The 17,132-nt window shown below is 52.4% G+C and overlaps 7 protein-coding genes across 7 annotated transcripts; 5 read left to right on the top strand and 2 right to left on the bottom strand.

The window, feature by feature from the left end:
- Positions 1–223: 223 nt before the first annotated feature.
- Positions 224–1,604, bottom strand: CCOS01_12195 (uncharacterized protein; the record flags this gene model as incomplete). The annotated part of the gene is made up of 2 exons (XM_060460344.1): positions 224–1,315; positions 1,380–1,604. 2 exons carry the CDS (start codon positions 1,602–1,604, stop codon positions 224–226), a joined length of 1,317 nt encoding a protein of 438 aa, XP_060309287.1.
- A 2,071-nt stretch (positions 1,605–3,675) lies between these two features.
- CCOS01_12194 (uncharacterized protein) lies at positions 3,676–4,028 on the top strand (the record flags this gene model as incomplete). The annotated part of the gene is made up of 2 exons (XM_060460343.1): positions 3,676–3,825; positions 3,873–4,028. 2 exons carry the CDS (start codon positions 3,676–3,678, stop codon positions 4,026–4,028), a joined length of 306 nt encoding a protein of 101 aa, XP_060309286.1.
- A 2,198-nt stretch (positions 4,029–6,226) lies between these two features.
- Positions 6,227–7,550, top strand: CCOS01_12193 (dihydrodipicolinate synthase; the record flags this gene model as incomplete). Its single annotated transcript, XM_060460342.1, has 3 exons — positions 6,227–6,842; positions 6,927–7,212; positions 7,382–7,550. 3 exons carry the CDS (start codon positions 6,227–6,229, stop codon positions 7,548–7,550), a joined length of 1,071 nt encoding a protein of 356 aa, XP_060309285.1.
- A 1,428-nt stretch (positions 7,551–8,978) lies between these two features.
- On the bottom strand, positions 8,979–9,074 carry CCOS01_12192 (uncharacterized protein; the record flags this gene model as incomplete). The annotated part of the gene is made up of 1 exon (XM_060460341.1): positions 8,979–9,074. The coding sequence occupies one exon, from the start codon at positions 9,072–9,074 to the stop codon at positions 8,979–8,981; it is 96 nt and encodes a 31-aa protein (XP_060309284.1).
- A 751-nt stretch (positions 9,075–9,825) lies between these two features.
- CCOS01_12191 (uncharacterized protein) lies at positions 9,826–10,212 on the top strand (the record flags this gene model as incomplete). The annotated part of the gene is made up of 1 exon (XM_060460340.1): positions 9,826–10,212. One exon carries the CDS (start codon positions 9,826–9,828, stop codon positions 10,210–10,212), a length of 387 nt encoding a protein of 128 aa, XP_060309283.1.
- Positions 10,213–10,794: 582 nt separating this feature from the next.
- CCOS01_12190 (uncharacterized protein) lies at positions 10,795–11,693 on the top strand (the record flags this gene model as incomplete). Its single annotated transcript, XM_060460339.1, has 2 exons — positions 10,795–11,529; positions 11,646–11,693. 2 exons carry the CDS (start codon positions 10,795–10,797, stop codon positions 11,691–11,693), a joined length of 783 nt encoding a protein of 260 aa, XP_060309282.1.
- Positions 11,694–15,089: 3,396 nt separating this feature from the next.
- Positions 15,090–17,068, top strand: CCOS01_12189 (peptidase family M20/M25/M40; the record flags this gene model as incomplete). The annotated part of the gene is made up of 3 exons (XM_060460338.1): positions 15,090–15,469; positions 15,603–16,843; positions 16,914–17,068. 3 exons carry the CDS (start codon positions 15,090–15,092, stop codon positions 17,066–17,068), a joined length of 1,776 nt encoding a protein of 591 aa, XP_060309281.1.
- Between the last annotated feature and the right edge of the window lie 64 nt (positions 17,069–17,132).

Raw genomic sequence — 17,132 nt, 5'->3', positions numbered from 1 at the left:
GCCACGTTGCTTTGACCTTGAAAAAGAAATGCTGACATTTTCTCTAACTCAGAAGTAATCCGATCTTCGGCGTATCATGGCACTCCGCATAGTTTGGTGTTCTCCCGCCCTGCCTCAACCAGAGTCATCAGACTCATCATGTTCGTCATTCTGTGGTCTTGGTACTCTCCTTTTCGTCCATTTCTCCCTCAAGGTTCATCACTCGCATAAAACAAATTTGCCCTTAAGATCCCTCCGATGTACAGCTTCCCACCTCCTTGGCTTCGGACTCCTTAATTGCCACCGAATGCCTAGCATAAGACTCAAAGAGCCCCATGAAAGGGATGATGATCAAGAAAATCGGGACGAGCTGGCTAAATACCATCTCATCCTCTGCTTCAGTCGCCTTTCCCAGCAATTTATGTGCTATCTTTCGATCGTGCTTAAGCGACCATACTCCGAATCCGAAATAGACGGTCAATCCAAGCAGGTTCCCTGTCTCGGACGCGAAGAAGTACCACATAGCGACAAACAACTTCTTCAGCATCTCCAAAAGTTTGCTTTCCGTCCATCGCTTGAAGACTATCGCTGGATTCAGAACGTTGACCGATTGGCCTTGCTTGTCGATAAGCAACGCTCTAATATGGTCCATCCAGAAGATACGACCAGTACGCCATGTGAGAAATGTTTGTACTGCGTAAAAGTACCCCATCAAGACCATATTGATCACCATCAGTAACTCAGGGGTTCCACCTCTTGCCTCTTTCATGGTACACTGTATCGGGCAATTCAATACCTCTTCAACATAGGCTTTCCCAAACCCAGTAGCCCAGAATGCGAACACAAGGAGCACAAAAGTGGAGGCCATCAACAAAATCCTTGAGGCGCGGGCTAGACGAGCAGCTAGCTCGGTTTGCTCGCGATTGTAGCGATGTGGATGTGTCCTCTTGACGCTATCTCTCATCCTCCGAGTAACTGCCAGCGATAGCAGGTGGGAGTTGGTGCAGAACCATGCGAGATCAGTGATAATCAAAAAATGGTAAACCGAAATAGTACCGTCGGCTAGCTCTTTGACACCAGCAACTAATATTGCTAGGCCCGTAACAAGTTGGAGGTCGCTGAAAGTGTTGACGAGGTCGTGGGCAATGAGAGATTGCAAGTCGGGGCTAGAGCCCATCCGACGCATGAAATGGCGAAGAGGCTCTGACATGTATTTGCGCATAAATCGGTCGACCGGATTGAAAGTCTGCCTTTCTTCATTTGTACGGCCTACTATGAGGCAAAATATTGACAAACAAAGAGTGAGGAAAGCAGCAGTTGAGAACGCAACCAACACCTGAGCAGCAAAATTAGCAAATATGTGTGTGTAATCCGGACATCATCCGCCAGCCACAACTTACGCCGATTCCCGCAATATCTGGTTGTGACCTCATTTCGGGGCAACTGCAGAATTCATAATAGTGGCATGGGTTATGGTTGAAGTCCTTGACGTCCAGCAGGAATGACGAGATGTTATTTAGGTCGGTGTGGTTCGTACAGATAACATAAGAGTCTGGGAAGTATCTGGCGTTGGACTTCATGAACTCCGTAATGTAAGCAGGCGTCACATCGGTATCAGGCGTCATTCTGTGTGATTTTCGAGTGTTCTAGTTAACTTTCGATCAATAGTTGCCGCCTCCTGTCGTGAAGCTTGGTGGATGGTATGGGAAAGCCAACCAAGGGGAACGGGGACGGGGACAGGCAATTTTTATATCATGGCATCAACATATTAGCCACTCCCTGGGACTTACAACCCAATCATGCCCCGAAAAATTAACTCAAAGGATCTAGCAGTTACACAACGTGGCAGCGGTGAAGTGCCGGTAAAGAGCCGCGCCCCAACGCCGGCTCCGGAATGTTTCAACGCCATGGCTCTACTAGGAGAACCTACACCTCAGCTCTCGACAAAGGCCCCCATCTAAATTGGAGGCTCAAGAAAGTTGCACTGCTTGCAACTCAGATAACATGCCTGGCTTTTCAAGCTGAAAATGAGAGGCTGCCATGTCTTTTGTATATTCTTTTGCCAAGAATCACTCGACGTGAGCGTCGTACGACTGTTGTGATAATAGCCCGGAAGCATGATCCCGATGATGTGAGGCACGTCCCGAGACGGAGGCTACGGCGCCAGTATCTACACATCGCCCGGGAAATCTCTACTTTTCGAGGCTAGTCGTTTGAAGCTGTGTTCTCCTCTTTTCAAGCTCGGGTTAGCCCCGAGATTGATGGTGCATGCACCATGAGTAGCTTGAGTACTTAAGTGGCCAACTATGAAAACGTCTCTCCTGGTTGCATTTCCCTTGACTCCTACCTCTCAGTCTGGACTCCCACTCCGCACCCAAGCATATCCTCAAATTACAGAAAAAGCACGACTCAAACACACGTACTTCATTCAGCAAACCTTTCTCCTAAGACGTCTTGCTGCTCTACTCGTCACTCTGCAGCGTTCCGGGCTGAATCAGTAGTAAGTAGTTATCCTTGAACTTGTATCGATGCTGCATGGATTTGGTCCGATTCTAAGGTAGCTTGGGTTCGGGTGATATGTACATTTTGCCCCCAGCCTTGATGAAGGTTGATACCCGCAAAAGTACAGGACCATAAAAGAATGTTCAGCGGACATATTGGTACCAGCTGTACCTTGGTAGCCCGAACAATCGAGTCTATAAATAGGGAGGGCTCGAAAATGTCTTCCTTGCTCTGAGGGGTTTTTTCCCTCAGACTTATGATGCTGTTAGATGTTGCAACTTTGTTGCGAGCTAGATGATGCGAAGTGAGAAGTGACCGAGACCCTCATCTGCTTCTGATGGCTTGGCGGGTCGCTATCAAGAAGGCTCGGTCCTCTCGTGAAGGGTTTAGACTGACAGGAACGATGATGAAAATATCGATCATAGAGCAGCTTGTCTCTTTATCGAGATATGCAGCAGACTCGCAAGATCGTATCCTGAGTTCTCCTGTCCATCACTCCTTCTTGGAATCCGCCTCTGCCTGTGAGGTTTCCTCCAGACATCAGTGACCCAATAGTCAAGTCATGGAGTGGTCCTTCCGTGCTGGGTGACACCTACGGCTCACTAGAAAACATGACGTTGGCGATGCGTTCTCCAACAAGGCAGTACGTTTTTTGTCTCAATTCTGAGATCTAGAGAATTAAGAGTGTACTCTCATCACAAATTGGCAATGGTCCTGGCGCTGGTAATAAGTTGTTTCCCTTCATCAGCACATCGTCGCCGTCAGGCTTTTTCAAGACTCTTCTACATGTACCCAGGTCCTGCAGTGACTAAGCCCGAGACTATGCACCGGAACCGAAGGCGGCGATGTCAAGGGCGTTAGGTTCAAAACGAAATGTTAAGCCGCATCTTGGAACCACCCACGCAGAGATGACCCACCATTTGCCAATCGCGCATCTGACAGCCAAGTGCCGAAAGCCTATGATAGAGACGTAGTTCAACGCTGATAGCAAATCCTCGAGCGATTGGTCAGAGCTTCTCATGCCTTCAACTCAATTACTGTGCTGCCTCGGCCGAAAGCTGCACGAGTTCCGAACCTCCGTGTGACCTTGGGCATAAAAGGACGTCGAGTTGCCCTACATACGACACAGCAAGTTCCGCACTATCAGAATAACTCGCAACGGCACTTGTAACCTTATTACTGGACTCTTACAGAATGGCAGCCGTATTCCATCCGCAGTCCCACGCTGGCTTGGGACCATGGAACAAAGACCAGGATACCGTCTACGCCCTCAACCGTGGCGACCTCACCAAAGAACGTGAGGGACTCGAGTACAATCACAGGAGCATCTTCCTCCTCTTTGCGGTGGGCTCTGTCCACAGCAAATCTCGACACATCTTAAGGATCAGCAGAACCCTCGCGTTGCAGAAATTGCCACCGGCACCGGCATCTGGCTGAGAGACATGGCAAAGTTGCTCCCCTCCAGCCCCGAGCTGCGAGGCATTGATATGGACACCACCAAGTTTCCGCCACCATCTGACTTGCCTCCAAACATTTTTCTTCTGTAGCATAATGCGTTGAAGCCGTTTCCAGAGGAGATGCATGGATCATTCGACATGATACACATACGCTTGATTGGATCTGGAATGCGAAAGGAGGATTGGGGAACTGTGGCGGCGAATGCGTTCGCGCTCTTGCGCTCCGGGGGGTACATCCACTGGGAAGAAGCCGGCGATACGTCCTGGAAGTGCGTCCCGCCTAGCCACGCTTTCGACGAGTGGTCTCGAATCAGAATGTTGTGGTCCATAAAAGTTGGCCGCAATCCATTTTAAGTTCTTCAAATCTCTCAGTGCTGTCTACAGTTCTTTTGGACAAGTTCCTCTCACTACAGTTATAGCGTTTTCATCTTACTCATCCTAGTCATCCAATACAGCATGCCCGCTTAACTTCCACTCGTTCTCAGAGACGCTGGCTTCGCGGATGTCGACGATAAAGTTTGGAACACTTTCAGTATGGAGGGCATGATGCGAGAGTCGATGAGAAAGATAGCCACCGAGGTCTCTCAGCCAGTAATGCTATCTATACTTGGATCTAGAGGCGTCGGCACTCTCCAAACTACTAAAGACATGGACAAGCTTGAGTCAGAGTTGAAGAGACACATACAGAACGGGGCGTTGATCGGAATTTCTCTGACCTGCTTCTGGGGTAGGCGCCCGTGAGGTTGCACATGAGCTGATGCACGAGTAGCTAAAGGCCAGAGAAATGAAGACTCTTTACCCCATTCGAAAACAACGATGATTTAGGCGGCAATGTGTCATATTAAGAGCATGGACGGGAGCCAGCCACCACTCAGAGGTAGCTGAATGAGAAGTATGATAGATCCCAAAAAGGACTGGGGTTACGTACACTTACTTGCTGGAGAGACAATTGGAACTCGCATTCAGCAATTTGGCAAGTGATTTTTAAGTCAAAAGCCAGCACGAACTTGAGTTCACTTTACTAACATAACAATTTAGTCCTTCGATTGCCGTTTGGCAGCCACAGAAGTTCAACTGTATCAAACTTATGGTATTCAAAATGCAACTGCGCAGGAAAACAAAAGGTAATCGACGTTGGCCTGATTCGAACAGACGCTCCCGAAGGAACAAGATTTCTAGTCTTGCGCATTAGACCACTCTGCCACAACGCCGGTGATCCATATTGCGGATGCAATGCGGTGTGGAGATGTACTGGGAGGCCAATCGTGAGAAGAAGACCCCACGCAGAGCAGACCCAAGTGAAGTGAGGTGGGTGACGACAGTGTAGCTCAGGTATGCTTTGTGGTGCCAGGAACGAAGCTTAGGCACTGGAGCCATATAATTTGGGACCTGTTCACGGGCATTTTTATTGTATATTGATTGACTGCTTTATACTTGGCCTTGCCCGTGATATCACAGGGTTATATCAAAGGCTACGGGGACATCGACGAGGTGGTAGGCAATATCCTTACGTGAGCTCTTCAGGCCGCTGTATTCAGTCAATTAATACCTCGAGACTGATTAATTAGGTCCATATCATATATAAATAAAACTTTCTTAGAGCGATGGGTTGAAGTATTCTGGAACCTACCTAGATGATGAAGTGATTTCACTACATGGACCCAGGGTGGTGTGCGTTCACCAGGAACATAAAGCAGCATGATGTACTGACTACACTGCAACGCAAGATCTGCGCATGACAGCCGTATCAAATGCAACCTGATCTCTTCTGTCTTCAAGTGTCAAGTAGTAACTTTCCTCAAGGCTTACCTGAAGGAACGCAGTGGTCAAATGCGTTCTTCGGAAAATGTCGCGGTGGCGCACCTTGTGATATGCCAATACCGAAAACCTACGTTGCCTGTCTTATTGAAAGAACTCTCAACTTCAAATTCTCAACTGTCCAGTGGCGTATTCGAAAAAGGTAGGATATGTCGTTAGCAAAACAGCCACTCCAACGTAAACTCCTGTCCTCTCAAACCTTGCAATTGATCTCCACCCTCTCGCAAAGCCACATGTTCACTGAAATGGCTTTTGCCTTAAAAGGGGGCATATTGAACTTTGTTTGATGTGAATCCTGTTGACTTATCTCCTGGTCCTTAACATGGCGAAGGTCGCTCCGAGATATTTGAGCCGGGGTTTTCAACGAGAGTATAAAGTTCAAGCTGCCCTGTATGATTTGATGTGGCTCGAGATTTTGCGCTTGACTTGCTGTTATGTACAAGAACGACATTTGTGAGTTATCAAGGACGATGTCGGATGACAGCGTGGCTTATAGTTCGCAGGCGGAAGCCTCGCAAGGGGCACCCAAGGCAAAGCATCTTCGTCTCCCCAATGGAGTATACGCTCCCACTCTCGCCTTCCTTAGTCATTCCGAGGATATCGACACAGTAACTCTCGAGCATCATGTCACCAGACTGATCAAAGCAGGGGTAGTAGGCATCGTGATTCACAGTTCCATCGGCGAAGCAGTGCACCTGACGAGGGAAGAACGCAGCACCATGATCAGGTGCGCAGCCGATACTATCTCCAGAGAGTATTGCGACAGATTCAAGAACACCCGCGCTCCGTTGATCGCCGCGTGCGGTGCTCAGTCGACGCGTGGAACACTTCAACTATGTCGAGACGCAGCCGAGAGCGGCGCGCCTCACGCATTCATAATAGTTCCAAGCTACTACGCATCTGTCGTCAACAATGAAATGATCATACAGCACTTCTACGACGTCGCGGACAGATCGCCCATCCCGCTGGTCATCGACAACTTCCCCGCAGCGGTATCGGGAATGCAACTCACCTTAGACGACATCCTCCGTATCGCGAGGCACCCCAACGTCATGGGCGTCAACTTCAAGTACGACAACATGAAGAGTCTCGCGCGGAAGGCATTTGATTAATTTCCCAAAGGCTTCTTTGTGTCCGGCGGCAACACCAACTCCATTCGCCAGTGTCAAGTACTCGGGGCGAACGGAACGATCGCGGGCCTCGCCAACTTCGCAACATATGCGTGCGTGCGTGTCAGGGGGCTCTCTGATCGAGGTGAGTTCCTTGAGGCGCAGCATCTACAGGCAGTCAATGCGAGAGGGAACTCAGTCGTCACTGGCCTAGGGCTCGTGGGTACTAAGGCGGTGGTCAATTTTTGGAATGACTACGGAGGCGCGCCGCGGAAGCCCTGCTACCTGCCGCCGCTTGTTGAGGTCATCAAAGTCTCAGAGGAGCTGAGTGAGCTGTTCCGAGCAGAGTACGAAGCGAAAGCGCCGGCTACGAGATGTTGATAATTGATGTGGCTCCAGACTGCTCTTGTTAAGTGCATGATGTTGGATACTTTGTTCGTCACCTAAGGTTCAACATCGCTTCATATATGAGAATCACTCATTGACCGCCGCGTCGAGTCGAAAACGTTCACACAGCCGGTCCCCGCCCGGCCATCACAACAAACACGTTCGAGACCAAGACGAGGCACCGACAATCAAGCCGATGAGGGAGGCCGCAGTGACGGCGAGGAAAATGGGCTTCCGGCCGGAACAGCGAGACTTGTCCAGTGGCGGCGTCGCAGCTGCAAGGGCCGTGTCAGATTGAGCGCCGGGCGCGAAAGACGGATGACGCGGCATGTGGAAGTGGAACTCCATAGCTGCGGATTGCGGCCGGGGAAGAAGTGCACTATCGATTCAAGCATACTCAACTTAAGACGGCCTAAAATTTGCGGGGATGGTGAGTATGGCAATCAAGATTCATGAAGACAGCTCTTTGGATGCTCTGCGTAGAACAGCGGCAGTCAAAGAACATCCATCTAATTCATGACGGTGCGAGTCATCACCGAGTTGAGTGCTGGAGTGCGACCAGCGAAACACTCATAACACAGATATACCATGTAGTGTTGTAAGTTGTAGATAAGCGTCAGGAGTTGACTTGCCGATTATGAAGGACGACTTCTCCTTCGGATTGTCTACGTCTCATCTCACGCCACTCAGGAGGTCTCTATCTTGACGGCTGGCGCTTGAGTCACAGACTTCCACTGTGTGCATGCCCGAGTCTCTTCCTTTGATCTCATACAGAAAGAAGAAAGACTCGTCAATCTGATATAGTATTGAGCACCCTTCTATTTGATATTAGAAGAAAACTCCTCGAGTCCTCTGTGGTTCGTATCAGGTAGGTGGCCTATCTCGTCTGGTTGAACTTATGAAGGTGATGTAGGCGGCTTCTCGCGTGAGTCTCGTCGGCCCTTTTACGCATCTCATTTGGGACCCCAAATGGATAGCTCTTGTCAATCTAGGAGCCATCATCTGGCCAACCGCCCGGCTTCATGCCGAACGGCGGCTACTGACGACATCCTGCTGCATCCCGAAAGTCAAAGGATCCACTGTCCGACCGCCAGACACCAAAAATGAAGAGAGATTGGAATTCAGGAGAGCTTCTGTGTGTACGGAGTATGATTATGTCATCACCTCTCGGCCGATAGAATCGGTCAGTAACCGAATCAAGCAGATGGAGGTTTTGGCCCATCTCGAGAGGCACAGCGGGAATGTGGAGGGGCCTCAGCTCCTGTTTCTCCATCTTTCATCCCAATGATCCCATAAATTTAAAAAAGTGCATTTCATCTCCCACATTCTCCGTCGCATAAACAGCTGCAGCCATGTTCTTCGCTTGTATATCCGCGCCCGTCCCCTTTTCCCCTTCCTTGCTTCCTCTCCTCCTCACCTGTAGGTAAAATTCAAACGGCCCAATCCAACGGGCTCAGTTCTGTTCAGGAGGAGTCTGGCTAGGAGGAGGGGCCGAGGGGGGCCCTGGAGCCTGTGCCTGGTCTGGCCCAGGTACCCGCTGATGGGACAAGGTTTAGCGCCCTTGACCCTGCTTCGGATCCACGATGTGGGCACGGGGGTGAGTTTCAATGTGTTCAGTTGATGATCGGACGAAGAAGGCGAGAAGAAGAACCCAGGACCGATGAGCGCCCTGCCTGGCAATACCTGGCCTGGCCTGGCCGCGGGCAGCCAGTCTGCACACCGACAATCAGCTAAGCCGGGTACGAAAAGCAGACCAGAAGAGTGAACAGAACCACTTTGGAGAATTGGGAATGCGTTGGCGTTTTCGAATGACGCGTGCCATTGAATGGCCCACGACCTGGGAGCCAAGTCGGGTGCGACGGAGTCCACATGGGCAAAAGTTCATGGTCTGAAGTTGATGAAAAGATGCGCTGAGCGTTAAGGCTGTGAGACACGGCTGCACACCGAGTGATGCCATCAGCACGATCGGGCTGGACAGCTGAAGTTGCACTAGAGAAGGATCTCATTCTATGTGAGATGCATCCAGATTGAACGGCAGTGCATTGCTGTCACCGTTCACCAGTCGGTAGCTAATTCCGGGCGACGATTACTGATACGGTCAAGTTTCGACTAATCGCCCTTGCTTGCATGTGAACTTGAAAGGGTCAGGCTCGACCAGCTCCAGTTCACATCAATAGATTGGCAACAGTCGAGATTGTCTTCACGGAGGGAGCTTCTCGAAACAGGCCAACTACCCGCACAGCAACTCAAAATTTTGCCCAAGAAGGGGACGAAGAAAACGTGGAGAGCGACAAACACGATCTGTCATGCCCCTTTAAAGACAGGCAGCTTCCCGACAAGCGCATCGACCTTTTATTTCTCGCTTGCACGGACGTTCCAGGTCGTAATGATCCTCATATGATCTCCCGTTGAGGTCATCGAAGATGCGAGAGGCCGAGGAACCGAAGATGGGACGAGGAGAGGGACCGTGACTCCTCCCTCAATCACATAGCTTTTGCCTGTCTACGACAACGTGAACGAGGTCAACCGTCCAGATCCCATCGAATCGAGTAAAGCAAAGTGGTGGGGGTCATATGGCGGAGCCGCCTGAAAGATGCGTGGTGGCGCCGTTTCAGCCATCCCGGTTCAGGAGCGAGAAGGGTGAGGCAAGGATCATGCCAGACGGCTTCGAGCGGCGTGCGCTGCCCCCTCCCCATCTCACGGTCGAGTCGTCCAACTCGAACCCTCGTCACTTGTCGTGGCCGTCACGGCGTCTGCGCTGGAACGTCAGCCAAAGATGGGCAAGACTCGGTCGAAAGAGTGTCCACCTAGCCTCACTCAAATTAAACAACTGGGCGACTACTGCCCGTTGTGGGAGCCCTGCCCGTCATCCGCCCAATCGCTGCCATTCCCTCCACATGGAGCTGACTGGGGGTCGTTGGCTGGCATGTTCCAGGACCACGGATGGATCACATCTCTAGGCTCTTGGTGGCCGTCTTGGTGGCCGTATACAGTCTTGGAAGGCTGTTGGAGGGTTACTCGCTGATGTCTATCCGTACTCTAGAGTATACGCAACACGTCTCGTCTTGTCCATGGCAGGCTGACTGCCCACGGCTGGCCTGAGCTTTTTCTCGTCTTTTGCGTATGAGTCCATGACCATGCAAGGTACTATCAGTTCCCCTGAAAGCTTCGATCGCAACAAGCCGTCTTGCATAGATTGCTCCGGGTCCGTGGCTGGGTCCGGACTGGGTCGCCCATGACACCCACCACTTTGACGGCAAGTCGTAGAGATGGGTTTGCCAGTCGAACTGTATAAGACCATCCTCCATGGCCTTCAAACTCTTCTTGCTCGTTCTTCTGATCTGATCTCCTCGTCCCATTCCAAACTTGTCCGAATTTTCATTCACGTTCATTCTTTCAACACTCTCTTTACAGCTGTGCTAGACACAAGCCATTCTTTTGAAGCTTTTTTCAGAACATTGCAAGACAAATCCCAACCGTCAAAACCCTCTTTTTATACCAACAAAACCGACCCAAACTCTACCGTGTAGAAATCAGTCAAAATGCAGTCCAACATCCTCACCGTCCTCTCTTTCGTCGCCGCCGTCTCGGCCCACGGCAAGGTCACCTCGCCCACTCCCCGCCCCGCCGGTGATGCCTTCAAGGAGGCCTGCGGCACCACCATGTGGAACACCGAGCAGTCCGACCCGTACGGCAACATCCAGGGCCTCGCCCAGCAGGCCGGCAACAGCCTCGACTCCTCCAAGTGCGAGCTCGCCCTCTGCAAGGGCTACAAGTTCGCCGACAACTCTGCCAACATCCAGAGCTACACCCCCGGCCAGACCGTCGACTTCAAGGTCGAGATCCGCGCTCCCCACACCGGTGTCGCCAACGTCTCCGTCGTCGACACCACCAGCAACTCCATCATCGGATCTCCCCTGATCTCCTTCACCAACTACGCCTCCACCAAGACCGGTGTCGCTGCCAACAACACCGCCTTCAGCGTCACCCTCCCCGACTCCCTCCCCTCCAACTGCGGCACCGCCGGCAACTGCGTTCTCCAGTGGTGGTGGGACTCTGCTGAGGCCGGCCAGACTTACATGTCCTGCGTCGACTTCACCTCCGGTTCCGGCTCTGGCACTGGCACTGGCTCTGGCTCTGCTACCCCCTCTGCCGCTCCCACCACCCTCGTGACCTCGGCCGTTGCCTCCGCTACTCCCTCCACCCCTGCCTCTGGCAGCTCCGACCAGGCCGCCGACCCCGTCTCCGCCACTCCCTCCGCTACCCCCTCTTCTTCCGTAAGTCTTGCCTCCAACAACGTCCCATCTCTTTGAGGCTCTTTTGTCATTAGAGTAGAGTTCGGATTGAAACAGTTGCAAGTGGTTCACATTCAGCTAACCTTACCATTCTTTAGGCCCCTTGCAAGCGCAACGCCAAGCGGGCTCTTCGCAAGCGCTTCTAAAGTGGAATTTAGAGTTTTAGAGTAGACAGTCGGACTCGCATCTGATACCCGGTCAGCCTTTTGAGACGAGACGGAAGGGACGAGAGAAAGACGAGATGACTCGGAAACGGATCTCCCAAAGTTTCACACCAGGCGCTTGACCCCAACAAAATCCTGGGATTTGCATGTTCTTGTACAAAGTTTCACACACTTCAATGTTCAATACTTATTCTTCACCCATTATACCCTCCCTCTCGCAGCGACGTAATCGTGACAGTCTCCGTCGTGACATGAAACGTTATGTCTATGTCGGTTCATGGCGACAATGTCCGAATCCGGGGAATACGAAACTCCCTCTTCGATTCTGTTGTGTCCCCCCTCGTCTGATTTAATCCTTCTTGCGTAATTTGTCAGCTAAATTTTGTCGTAGGTTTACCGAGTCGGCTTTTTCAACGTCTCAACTTCCACCCCACCATCTACTAAACCACCACGTGTAACTTTCCTCTTTCAGACCAGATGCACAACACAATCAACGTCCGAACTGGCGACATTTTTGAAATGGTTTAGTGTGGTCTGATGTGAAGTCATGACAAGTCGTTCAAAAAAACCCCACCAAAAAGATCACCGCTTACGACGATCGGCCAAGAGCCAGGGGTGCGTAAGGCAAGTAAACATCGCGGGAATCCACAGCTGCAAGTCACTTCGCGGGGGAGTCGAAACTTTAAAAAGAGAACAATCAAAACTGATGGAAAGAGCTCGCCCTTGCCAAAAAAACAAGTTCCCGCATTGCTGATCGCTGCTAGTAAACGCCCAGAGAGAGCTTTGTTGCATCCGGCCGGCTGGGCACTTTGCTGCGGATAGTATGTACGGGGCAGTCCGCGTGGGCAAAGCCCGGTGGGAGAAGTTTAAAAACTCTAGTGCCAAGCTCGAGAGAAATTTGGTAAACCCCCAACTTATCCATACACCCCTTCTCTGCGGCATCCGTCCGAAACGAAACATAAACTATCGGAGAGGGGCGGCCGTTGAAACTTTGATCAAGACGGGACGGGTAGCCATCCCATGACTCTCCGGCATATCGGACACCATCAACGGCCGACGTAGCCGCGTCGAAGTCGGGCAACAGGCAGGCCTACGCTGGGAAGTTACTCAGACGAGGGCGAGACGAGGGCGGAACGAATTCGAAATTGCAGTCACGCTGTTCCGCAGACCCCGTCCATCACATAGCCTGCACCTCCACCATCGGCGATTGACGTCGATTCCCATCTCTTATTTCTGCCCGTCCGCAACCGTCGAGTCATCAGCTGTCGCAGCCCTACCGGCCTGGAACTTCGGACTGGCTGGGGAGTCTTGGCAACCCGGACCAGCCAGAACCCGCCTGGGCAATGACAAGGAACCGACATCCTGCAAAGGCCGTGACGGCGGCGGGACCTAACCAAACGACCGGTTCGAAGATCTCACAGAGCGTAGACGACGGTCATCAGCCATACCCACCGGGGTGAGTAGTTCGGGTTCTCGAAAGAAACCTTCAATGCCTAGTGATGGCACGCCAGCCTGGGACTCTGTCTCAATGGACCTACAAAATAAAGAAAACTTTTACACGCCTCCTGGTGTCGATTCCTTTGGAAATGTTGAAGCGATGAGCTCGGCGAATGAGGTGTTAGACTCCGACTTACCGTCCGGCGACAGAGTTCACCAGGGGAAAAGCCAGCTCCACCCACTCGGCGGAGTACGCCAGCTTCTCTGACTTCCAACGACGGCCGCTGATATGCCAGAATATGGATTCAAAGACCTGGACGGACGTACTACGCCGCTTACTTGGGTCGCTGCGTTGATTGAACCATGGCGTCAAGGTTCACAAGATATCTTCACTGTATTTAACGAGAGACTGCTCTTTCCGACGCTGGCACGGTGAATAGCGAGCCATCAGGGCCGTCACCTGGTCATCAATTTGGAGTTCTGTTCAAACACCAGTGCCAGTTCCTGGGTAATATCGTTAACATAATTTATCGATGGGAAGTTTGGCAGAACAGCCACGGTCTCAAATTATAGATGTCGCCTCTATAAAGGGCACCTCCATAAGCGCGCCTTTCGAAGCCTTCCGATACGGCGGAAAAGCCGTACTGATTTTGCCCCCCTTCACTGCTTTTATTGTTTTCTGGTGGATTCCTCAGAGAACACGAACTTGTCTTTCGCTACAACGTCTCTTTGCTTCACACTGAAATGCCTTACGAACATGTTACCTGTCAGCCTTGAAAAGGCGTCTAGGATGTTGAGAAGTGTGTCGATGACATGATATTGATTGAAAGGGCTTCGGTTGGTTAAGATGGCCCCAGTCGCGAAATGACGCCGAAAAGATAGACTTCTCTGTCATTCATTGGCAAGTTGCGGAACCAAGCCACGGGCAACGGTGGCAGCCGTAACGGTGCTTGGCATGAATCCCGATGAGCCCCGCACATCGGCCGGGAACCCCGCGCCGAAACCGGCCGTCCGGGCGCCGGCGCCGTTGTAACTTGTCAAACCAACATGAAATCAAACATAGAGCCTCTCTGTAGCCTACGGTTGGAGAAAACTTCTAGAAAAATAGTAGATCACATCTGACGAGTCTAATACCTGTCGTCCTTGTGTCACTCACCAACAAATCGAGCATCATCAATCCCCAAAACACAACTCCTTACTCTTCAAAATAGCCGACCGGACGATACCCGACGCAACTGACTTGCACCATCCATCAATCAACCAATCACCTCACCCTCTTAACCCTCCACGCTCCGATTAGGAAGGTCCCACAATCCCAAAAAAGTTGCCCGCGGCATCTCTCCGACGAGACGATTGCACGATAGCACATCATCGCCCAATGCTCCCCTTCTCTCTAAAACCTCTCCGTCCTATTGGAGCTCCCTCCGACATCTCCGTATCGGCACCGGCTGCAACCCTCCATCCACCCACTCAGCCAAACGGTTCACATCCAACCGACCACCCCCATCCCCGGGTCTCCCAAACCCGGCTTCGGCAAAGGCTGGGGTCCAATGCCGTTATCAACAAACCCCACCAAGCTCCTATCTCGGCGGGGGAAAGCTCTACCTCAGTATGCAGGATCGGCTGAGGAGGATGGAGAGCCCTCGAGCAGGAGCTTAGTTATGCCTATCACGCAATGAGCCCCGACACGGCAAACATGGATTCGGTGGGATTGCATACATAATGGTGTACACCCGTCTCTAGCCAACCCTTTGCTGTGATTTCCTTCCTTTCTCTCAATTCTCGACGATTTGAGAAGTCAAGTGTGGCGGTGTTGCTAGTCCAGAGCTCGGTTGCTCAACCCGCAACCACAGTTGACGGTTGTCTTGGTCCTTCATATCGCCAATTCCCAACACACATCTCTCCCATCGCTTCCCCTCGGGACAGGACTAACGGCCCGAAATGCGCTCCCACCTCCTGCTGACCCTCCTCTCCGCAAGCCTCGCAACATCCTCCTCCCCCTTCTACACCGAACCTCAATACCCATTCATCGAAACTGAGGACATCCCCAACTCCTCTAGCGGCTCCGGCTCCGGCGCCAACCATGCGGCCTCCTCCTTCAAATGCGACCTCCCGCCCCCCGTAACCCCCACCGACGGCCTCCCCTCCGCCCGCGACCTCTTCACCTCCAAGGCCGCCGTCCAGAAACAAGTCGAGCGGCACGCGGCCCTCGTCCGCGTCCCCTCAATCTGTTACGACGACCTCGGCGATTTCGATAAAGACGAGCGCTGGAACGTGTTTTACGAGCTTCATGATGTGTTGAAGAAGACGTATCCCGTCTTGTAAGACTCCGTCCCCCAGCCCTTCCACCAATCCCTCATCCTCCACTCCCTCCTCACCCTGCTCCTCCAACCTCTCCTTGTGACGCTCTTCAGATATCAGAAATGAAGCACGCATAAACTTACACAACCAAAGCCACGCCCGCTCAACCCTCGAAAAAGTAAACACCTTCGGCCTAGTCTACACCCTCAAGGGAACAAACCCATCCCTCAAACCCCTCCTCCTCGCAGCCCACCAAGACGTCGTCCCTGTAGCCGACGCCGCGACCTGGACCTATCCGCCCTTCTCCGCCCACTACGACGGCGAGTGGATGTGGGGCCGCGGCGTCTCGGACGACAAGAACTCCTTCACAGCCCTCCTCTCCGCTCTCGAGACGCTCCTATCCCTTCCCGGTGACGATGGTGCCGGCAGCTACGCCTGGACTCCGACCCGCACAATCATCCTCGCCTCCGGCTTCGACGAAGAGTGCTCCGGCGCCCGCGGGGCGGGCCACATCGCCACGCACCTTCAGCAGACATGGGGTAACGACAGCATGGCCCTCGTCCTAGACGAAGGCGGCATGGGCTTGCAACAGCTCGACGACGGCACGCTCTACGCCCTTCCCGCCGTCATGGAAAAGGGCCACGTCGACATCTGGATCAACCTCCACGTCACAGGCGGCCATTCCTCCGTCCCCTTCCCCCACACGGGCATCGGCATCGTCTCTGAAATGGTCGTCGCCCTCGAATCGAACCCCTACTCCCCTCAGCTCACAACCTCGAGCCCCCTGTACGAACACATGGTCTGCCAGGCGCGCTACTCGCCCGACGCCCAGCCCAAAATCACCCAGCTCTTGGAGGAAGGTGACCTCGACGCCCTCGCGGCGGAGCTCATTTCCATCGATCGACCAACGCACTACCGCCTCCAGACCTCGCAGAGCGTAGACTACTTCCAGGCCGGCCAAAAGATCAACGCCATGCCCGAGAAGATCAAGGTCGGCGTGAACTACCGCGTTGCGCCGCAGAACAGCATCCCCGAAATCCAGCACAACGTCGTAAAGTACATTAGCGGCATCGCTGAAAAGTACGGCATCAAAATCAAGGCGTTCGAGGGCGACGAAGAATACGAGAAGTACGCTGCGCTGCACAAGTCACACGATATCGGGTTGATGAAGAAGCTTGAGGATGGCGTGAAGCCCCTGTACGATGTCGATTATAACGGCACGCTCTTTCTCAGCCGCACGCAGGCGACATTGCCCGCTCCCATCTCGCCTACCACAGGGCCTATCTGGGATCTCTTCTCGGGCACGCTGCAGTCCAGCTTCCAGTTCGACGGTGGAAAAGTTGTGCCCGTGGGCGAGCTGATGACCGGAAACACTGACACGAGGCACTACCTGGGTATGTTTATCATCAGTGACTGGCACAAATCCCAGAAAAGTGAACGATGAGCTAAAGAAAAAAATGACAGGCCTTACTCGCAACGTCTATCGTTTTGTACCTATTCGCAACGGGTACACCATCAATGCCCACACCATCGATGAGAGGATCAGGTTTGACGCACACATGGAAATCCTTAGATTCTACTACGACCTCATTCGCAACTTCGATGCCTCAGACGCCTAGGCAAATCATGGTCATGAGTGAGATCTGTTCAGAGATGTTTGATGAGCAGGGCTTGACCATGATC

This window comes from Colletotrichum costaricense, assembly GCF_030867565.1.
Source record: "Colletotrichum costaricense strain IMI 309622 chromosome Unknown Scaffold_14.1, whole genome shotgun sequence".
Taxonomy (NCBI): domain Eukaryota; kingdom Fungi; phylum Ascomycota; class Sordariomycetes; order Glomerellales; family Glomerellaceae; genus Colletotrichum; species Colletotrichum costaricense.
Note: the sequence above shows the minus strand (reverse complement) of the source record. Positions and strands in the feature narration are given on the sequence as shown.